Source organism: Acomys minous (genome assembly GCF_964271855.1).
Source record: "Acomys minous genome assembly, chromosome: 15".
NCBI classification, from domain to species: domain Eukaryota; kingdom Metazoa; phylum Chordata; class Mammalia; order Rodentia; family Muridae; genus Acomys; species Acomys minous.
In genome coordinates, this window is record NC_140497.1 from 87,708,780 (window position 1) to 87,717,376 (window position 8,597).

General features: G+C 47.3%; 1 protein-coding gene across 1 annotated transcript in view; it reads left to right on the plus strand.

Annotated features, from left to right (window-relative positions):
- PPM1H (protein phosphatase, Mg2+/Mn2+ dependent 1H) overlaps nt 1-7,474 on the plus strand; it is a 246,490-nt gene extending 239,016 nt beyond the window's left edge. Inside the window, exon 10 of the mRNA XM_084759003.1 lies at nt 2,640-7,474. Within this exon, the coding sequence (XP_084615129.1) occupies nt 2,640-2,787 (148 nt within the window). The 3' untranslated portion in view covers nt 2,788-7,474. The remainder of the gene's footprint in view (nt 1-2,639) is intronic.
- Nucleotides 7,475-8,597: the final 1,123 nt, after the last annotated feature.

The following is an 8,597-nucleotide window of genomic DNA, read 5'->3' on the forward strand; positions in this document are numbered from 1 at the left end:
GCCTCATAAGCAGACAGCCACCCAAGAACAGCATCTGGACTTGTGGGAGCTTCTTTCCCTGACCTTTTTCTTTAAACATGGTCTTTTCTTGCCGGCTGCATTCCCCCACGGTTTTCCATGGCCACGTTTCATCTCCGTTCAAGCTGCTTTAAGAGGTAGTCAGCACCAATGAGGGAATCGACTCACCAAGTTGGCAAAGTTTCTTTCTTCCTTTCTTGAGATAGGGTCTCTCTGTGTAGCCCTGGCTGGCCTGGGACTCACTCTGTAGATCAGGTTAGCCTCAAACTCAGAGATCCACCTGCCGCTGCCTCCTGCGTGCTGGGATTAAAGGCGTGCACCCACCACTGCCACCATCACTGACGTTTCTGAATCTTCAAAGCGAAGGTCCACAGATGGTCAGTCATCGGGGATATGAACGACACCCTGATGTTGCTAGTGGCAACATTATTACCACCTCCATGGTTATGTTTTGCACACACAATGTAATATAAATTAAGAGTGACCTCAGGCACACACCTTAGAGGCTGACCTGAGTCTGGAGGGTCACCTTTAGACTGTGAGACTGAAGCATCCATGTAGTCTTCAACCTAAGGCTTTTTGGGGTGCCTTTCTCTATTTTTCTAAATATGTATTTATTTGTACGCGTATGCAAATGTTTTTGCGCCACATGCCTGCCTGGACCCATGGAGGTCAGAAGAGGACATCAGATCAGCTAGAACTGGAGTTGCAGATGGTTTGAATCACCGTGTGGGTGCTGGGAACTGAACTTGGGTCCTCAAGAGCAACAAGTGTTCCTAACTGCTCCCAGGGCCATCTCTCCAGCTCGCTATTTTTTGATCACAAGAAGAGACTAACTGGTCACATCTTCCTTCGAGTATAAACAGACTTCTACATCAAGGCAGTGATCCTCACAAAGCAGTTAGACAAAGAAGGTGTCTCTCCTACCTACCGAGCACCCATCCAACAGGACAGAGCCATTCAGTTTGAGTTAAATCCAACGCAGTGTCTAACGCACTGTGACAGCCACCTGGGCTGTGGGACTAGACTTAATTCTTAAAAGCTGCCCAACTTTGGATGTTCACAGCCCTGATTATTCACTGCAGCCCTTGTTCTTAAAGTGAAAGTCCGTTTCAACCCAAGCGCTGTGCATTCTGAGGAGGCTTAGAGAGAGCACCCGGAAAGGCACCTGTCCCACGATTTCAGAGGTAATGCTGAGGCACTCTGAGCAGGAAAAGGTCATGGACGCCTTGTAAAAGCTATATCGCCAGGCTTCCAAGAAGACTTACACAGGTGACATTTATTTTCTTGGTGATTGGTCAGACTCTGTCTCTTAGCTGTTTAGGTTCCAACCATGATTTAATCACGATACAAATAACAGATTCATTATCAGAGCTGGGCTTTCCTTTAACCAAGCTTACAAAGCTGATCTTTAAACCAAAGTGCCAGCTGACGTTTATACAGAGAAATACAACACAAAAGAAGCACATTCTTTCCTGGTGGGCAAGCCTGCACAGGGAGGCAGATCATAATCAGAAGGTTATTTGGTGACCATACGATCCGCCCGCCGTGGGGGGGGGGCAGGGGGGGCAGGGGGAGAGGGGATGAGGGGGCAGGGGGGCTGGGGGAGTGAGACAAATCACTTATTTCCTGGCACAGGCTTAGAAAATAATCCATTGAACTCTTACGTCCAGCCCTGCCGGACTTCTTCGAAGTCTCTTAACTCTCTGCCTAGATCAGTTGCTGAGGAGGAACCTGCCAGTGTTTTATTTCATTTCTATGCCTCACCATGACAGAAGCTCATGCCAATAAAGAGCCCCTCACGTTACGCTTTCTTCTCTACCTGTGAGCCTTTTTGCTAATATCATCCTTTTTCTTTAAGTTTGCAGTTTAAGTCTCCATGAACAACCATCTTTTCAAGTTCTCAAGTGATATCCCTCACTGTCCTTACCTGAACTGCAGGAAAACATAACGCAGAGAAACCCACGCCAAGGGTTATTAGTCACTCACACCCGCCCACCCTTCACCTTCTTGTTATCTTCCTATACCACATGTAATATTTTTAACACTTTTATTTAAATTTTTGAGCCTATTTTTTAAGACGGTATACCGCAACCATTACTGGAAAACAAGCTACTACCTTTTGACAACAAAAGAAAGACAGCCCCCAAAATAAATACAGTGAAGGTAGAAGTTCCAGTTTTGTCTTGTTCCCCCCCCCCCTCATGTGCTTACTTAGCCAAATACACTGTCATGGAAAACTGAGCCTTGTGTGTGTCTCTGTTGTGACGTAATAACACCGAACTAAGATTCTTCTAGATCCATCGCAGTAAGTAACATGTAGAGAGGCTGAACGGTGCAATGCTGTAAGAGATTGTTTAATGTAATGCCTTGTTCAGCCACCACCCCAAAAAATATATCAGGCCTCATACTTCTGATGAAAAGACGGAGATAGCTTTATTATTATCATCGTCGGCGGCGTCATCATCATCTTTAGTAGTGATGGCAGTGTTTCCTTCAGTGTTTCCTTTTAAAGCTAGTTGGAAAACGTCTGACGATAGTGATGCTTCCTTCCCAGCCGCCAGGGCCTTGTCTCTGCCCATGCTGCTCTGACTGTCTTATTCCTGCTTCTTCCTGCACAGGTACACACTGGCAGCTCAGGACCTAGTGATGCGTGCCCGAGGCGTCCTGAAGGACAGAGGATGGCGGATATCAAATGACCGGCTGGGCTCTGGAGATGACATTTCTGTATATGTCATTCCTTTAATACATGGAAACAAACTGTCATGAAAGTTGACCCAGGGGATTGGGAGGACAGAAGGGAAGGAAACTGGGATGCCTCTGAGGAGGGTGGAACTGGGGAGTGCCTGGGCTGGATTCCAGGTGATGCAGTTTCTTCCCAGCCCAGATGGGGAATTTGCTGCCAAAAGAGCCCCTGGCTTTGCTTCAAGGCGACCTTTAGGTTTCCCTTTCTTCTTTGGTAACAGGTCTGGACACTGAAGAGAAAACACAAAGCCTGCTACTGAGTGTTAAATTTCTCTTGGTTTCTCTTGTAGGGCTCCTAGGTGGCCATTGCCTGTTTGGGGCACTGGCATCAACTTATTTATTTTCTCTAGAGTAAGCAGGGACAGCCATTCTGGGGTGACTGGTAGGAAGCCCACAGCTGTCCTGCTGCCAGCTTCTCTCCAGGTAAAGAGCCACATTGAAGAGTTGGGGACCATACCTCAGAAAGTATGAGCACTCATCTTATTGTATGCTCGAGCTATTTCAGGGATTCTGCCTGGTCTCTCTCCTTCCTTCTCCCCCTTTCCTGGCTCCCTCTGTTTCTCTGTATTCTTTTGTGGTAACAATGGAGTGAGGCTCAGACTACTTCTTCTTCTTCTTCTCCTCCTCCTCCTCCTCCTCCTCCTCCTCCTCCTCCTCCTTCTTCTTCTTCTTGGCAATCTTTGAATCTTTCCCATTTCCCTGCAGTGGGACTTTCCAATTTGTCACTGGACAGTTTCCATATCAGAGACTAATCCTGTCTGGCTTGTCCCATGTTCTGTGCCCCACTCATACATAATAGCTTTGCTCAGAGCACTGTCCCGTGTGAGGGTTTGTCTTTGTTGTATAACATTTACCCCCCGGAGTTGCGTTTTCTCACCGAATCAATGTTTGCTTCAAAAAATGTGGGTATTTCACTGGACCACACAGTTCCTCTGTGTGTCGGGGGGTTTTACTTTGAGAGGCTGGGCTTTCATTTCTGGGATGGGTGGTACTCTCCCACCTTGTGTGTCCTGGAGACACAAAGGAAGCAGCATGGAATGCAGCAGCTTAGGAAGTTCTTGTATCCATCAGTTAACAGTACTTGATTAGGGAAGAGTGTGGGATTCAGGTTCCTTGTTTGCTTACTGTTCTCCAGGCCGCACCACACAAAGTTTGAGTACCACAGTTCTGCCAAGCATCAGCTCTCTTCCTGTCACCTTTGCACAAGGGTAGATGGGATGACACTTGAATAAAAGTGGATTTGAATCTGAGGTATTGATTCTTGTGCTGCCCACCCTGTTCCTCGAGGGAATCGTGTTACAGAAGCTGAGGAGCCGAGACCCCTTTCCATTGCTGTGCGTGCCTCAGGAACGTAGAAATGGTGTGCATATAGGCAAGTGCACATCCTCCTGCCTCCTTGCTAGGAGGAACAGCAAAGTCCAGTTTAAAAATCACCCATCTCTTGAACCAGGCGTGGTGGCATACACCTTTAATCCCAGCACTTGGGAGGCAGAGGCAGGCATATGGCTGTGAGTTCAAGGCCAGCCTGGTTTACAAAGCAAGTCTAGGACAGCCAAGGCTACCCAGAGAAACCCTATCTCGAAAAACAAAACAAAAACAACAAATCACCTATCTCTTGGGCAGACTGCTGCTCTGCCCAGGGTCCCTCAGAGCAACATGTGATTGTTCAGTCCTGTCGCCTGGAGTCTTCCAGGATTCTACCAACTTTCTGATAACTTGGTGTAATGCACTCTTCCAACCCAGTAAAGAAAAGGAGCAACGGTGCGATTTCCTTAAAATGCTTGCAAGGCAATTCCAGCTCTTGGCATTGAGCACTCCTTCCCAGCGGAGAACAGCGCAACACTTCCCCTAGGCCAGAAGTCATCCGCATTCCTGGAATTGTAGATATTTTCTTAGGAAAGGCCTGGTGCCTTCCTACTCAGGAACAAAGTCACCACACTGTGTAGAACCAGAACCCAGCCCGGCAGGTGACATACTGTGAGTGTGTGCCGACTCGTTGCCTGAGAACTGGGCTACCACCACCATGTCCAGAGTATCTTCAGCTGACCATGCATCCCCCTCCTTCAGGAAGTCCTTACCACCCAAGGCATCTCAGTGGGGAGCAGCCAGTGACCACCATTTGCTTCCCTGGCTGACTATGATGTTGTGGAAAACTGTTCAGGCAAGCTAGAGTGCCATAGTCCTCTTCCGCCCCTGCCCAGTTCTCAGGCATGCGCACATGCGCACGCGCACAAACAGGGAACTTGAGAAAGCGTTGATGTTGTGGAGGAGCTGAGCCACCTTCTTTGCCATTATTTCCAAGTTCCCATTGCTTTTCTGAACTCCCCACAGGACTCACCTTCCCCAGTCACATTCAGGCCACCAGAGTCAGAATTTGAGTGTAAATGCCTTGTAGGAATCATGGCAACATTCTCCCAATGCACTTAATGCCAAGACACGTTATCAGCAGAAACAAAACAAAATCTGGGAAAACCCGTATTCAAATTATTCTAAGACCTGGAGGCCTGTTGGTTTTAGTTGGAAAGTTATCTGCGAATTCTCTTCATGAGCATCTTAGTCGAAGGCTAAAGCCCTGCTTGTGTTGGGGTCGGGGTGGGGGTGGGGGGGGAGGCAGGAGAAGACTACAAATGAGGTGAATAAATCAAAAGTGGGGAAATGATTTGTTAATGCCCTTGGCAGATCTCCTCAGCACTGATATTGCTCTGTGCTTTGGGCTTACTCTGTGTCAGTCTTATTGTTCCCTCAGGCTCCAAGTCACCCTGTCCCAGAACAGCAATGGCCTAGGTAACAGGTTGGCCCTTGGAGCATTCCTGGAAAGCTCAAAAGACAGAACACTCAGAATTGTGCAGAATGTATTTCGATGTGTTTTTAGAAATCATGTATGTCTGACTTATAGCTGAACCTGCTTGCCCTAATAGCCTCAGAGGAAGCCTTGGGTAATGAAAAGCATTTGATTTCCTAGTCATGTCTTTATGGGTGTCTTGAGGGTTGTGTGGCTACTTCCTTTAATGAAAGGTCCCTTCAACCCTAAATCTCTTTGCTCAGCCGGCCTCTGCCCTACCCACTAGTGGCACTTCCCTAAAGAGTGTGAACGCTGCAGCATTTTACTAGGTGGCAACTAAAGCTTTGTTCCCCTAACACCGAAAGCCAGCAGATAAAGACATGGAAGGGCCTGCCAGGGTTGTGGATACCCACTGATTGTCCTTTGTGGCAAAAAAAAAAAAAAAAAGAGTGGTGATAGTTAGGCTAGGCCAGATATGCAGCTCTCTAGCCGAGATGAGCCCGAAGAAACCAGTGAACGGTTTGGTTATTTTTCACAGTATTACATTTTGTAAGGTTTGGAGTGTTAAATGTTTTAAATTCCTAGCCTCTTCCTGCCACGGGCCTACGTGAAGCCAGCTGTGTCTTCCCACCACGCTTCTCTGAAAGCCCCTTTCTTGAGGGGGGAATTGTGCCCATAGGTAGATCTTGAATAAGGATCTCAGGAGCCAAATTTCACTCCAGACCTTGACCGTTTGGGCAGGGAGTTCAGTATCCCCAGACCGTCACTAGTTTAGAATCCCTTTGGGAAAGTATCCGTTTGTAAACATATACTGGCTTTCCTTCTGCTCCCCCCACCACCCACCACCGCCCCGTCTCCTTTCTCACCCCACCCATCTGCTGTATTTTCGAGGAAACAAGGGTGGATGCTGTCCCGGTGCACACGTGCCGGGTTTGAAGGTTTCGCCTTTGCTTAGGTGAGCCGGCTCCTTGGTGTTTTCGCCTTATGCTGTGCAGTGATAAGGTTCTGATTTCACTGAGCTGGTGCTTCCGGGACAGCTGGAGAAAGCGGTGGGATTGTCTATGCAAGGTAGGGACAGTTGTAATGCAATAGTAGAGCAGCCTTCAGCCACAGGGCAGAATTTTGTGTTTGGAGCTCACGGAAGTGAGGGCTCCTCCATACAGAGAAGTGTGACAGCCCGCAGAGCACAGCCCACCTCTGTGAGCAGACTTCGGGTGCTACATGGCGATGTGGCATGTGAGTGTACAGAGCCTGGAACTTACACAGGACACTACTGGAGCAGCAGCCAGGGTCCCTCGCTGCTTCTGTAAGCCTGGCGGCCCTTTATCAGGGCCTTTCAAGGGAGCGCTTCCTCATTCACAATGTTATCTGTGTAAATAGTTTTAATATTTCTTTTCTGTGTCTTAGATGAAGTTTTGTTCACGTAGCAATCAAGGATAAAGTGACCAAATAAGGGTGTAATTGTGCTGTTGTTTTCAGTGGGGACGAGCGGAGGATATGGAACCTGTGTTCCCCACTCCTCCACTCTCTCACTAGATGAGTATTTTGTGTCTGTTTAGGGGGGCCCTACGGTTACTCTTCCATTCCTGTTTTGCCTCCGATTTTCTTTGTTTCTTTGGGAACCTCTAGTAAGAATATGTATGTGATGATCTGGGTTTCCAAAACTACTCTTCGTACGGTGAGGTGAGAGGAATCTGTCTGGAAATGGGTTTCCGAACCATGTACCTTTATGCTTTGTGATTGTGAAACACTGACTTTTGTAAACCCCAAATGAGAACCGTTCAGTAAAGGGGATCTATTTTGTGTGTTTTGAAACTTAGGTGCAATGTCCCCTGGAAAAAGCTCAAGAACTGTATATGCTCAGTGGCGTTTTAAATAAAATACTATATATGTATATATAAATATGTATATAGGACATCTTTAACAAAATGTTTTTGCCTCTTGTCTTTGACTTCATTGTGTAGTTTCTTCTCACCAAGTAAAACGGAGTGACACGAGAGTATCAGGAATCGGTGTGAGGTAGGCACTTGTAAGGGGGCAGTTGCTGACACCTAAGCCTTCGCAGGAATGGTAGCTAGTGGGGGCTCTTAGATTCTGTGCCTGCCTCCAGGGACACTGCTGTGGATAGTATGTGCAATCACACAAAGATTCCAGATGGAAAAAAAATATGCCCAAGAGTAATATCTTTACATTTTGAGAATCCCATACAATGTTACTCAAATTTACCCCCACCCCGCCCCTTCCCCTAACTCCTCCCACACCCACCACACATAGCTTCGTGTCTTTTTATTCTCTCTCTCTCTCTCTCTCTCTCTCTCTCTCTCTCTCTCTCTCTCTCTCTCTCTCTCTCTCTCTGTCTGTCTTTCCCTCCCTTCCCCCCCTCCCCCCCCACTCCAAGCCCATAGAGTCCTGGGCATGGGACCATCCACTGCAGCATGGGATCCATCAGTGACCACACCTTTAAAGAATGCTGACTCCCCCTTCCTCAGAGGCCATCAGCTCTTTAGTTAGGGGTCTCCCTCTATGCTCGAGTGTTAATGGCATTTTGTTCACAGCTTCCAGATCCAGTCCTCCCTGACGGTGCCTCTTGCAGTCTTTCTGTTCCCTCTTCCGTGTTGGTCCCTTGGGAAAGGGTTGGACTATTGATGTTTCATTTGTGGTTGAGCACCCAAGAGGTATTCTTAACTGAAGACAGTAAGAATTAGGGCTCCCTTTAGTCATCAAAGCATCCTAAGTGCTCACAAAGACCAAAAGCCAGGCCCTGTGGTACATGCCTGTAATCCCAGCCTTCAGGAGGCAGACCTCAGGAGTTAAAGGTCATCCTCAGCTAATTTAAGACTAGCCTGGGCTACATAAAACTCTCTCTTAAAAAAAAAATAAGTTGTAATTGGTACCATCTTACAAAGTATTTGACAAGTAGGGCAAAACATCAAAGGACATTAATTCTGTTTTAGGTTCCAAGAACTTAGAAGGTAGATGAGAAAATATTAACAAGGTGTTAACTTGCTGAGGGTACTTAACCAAGATCCCATTGGGTGTCTGAAAACACACG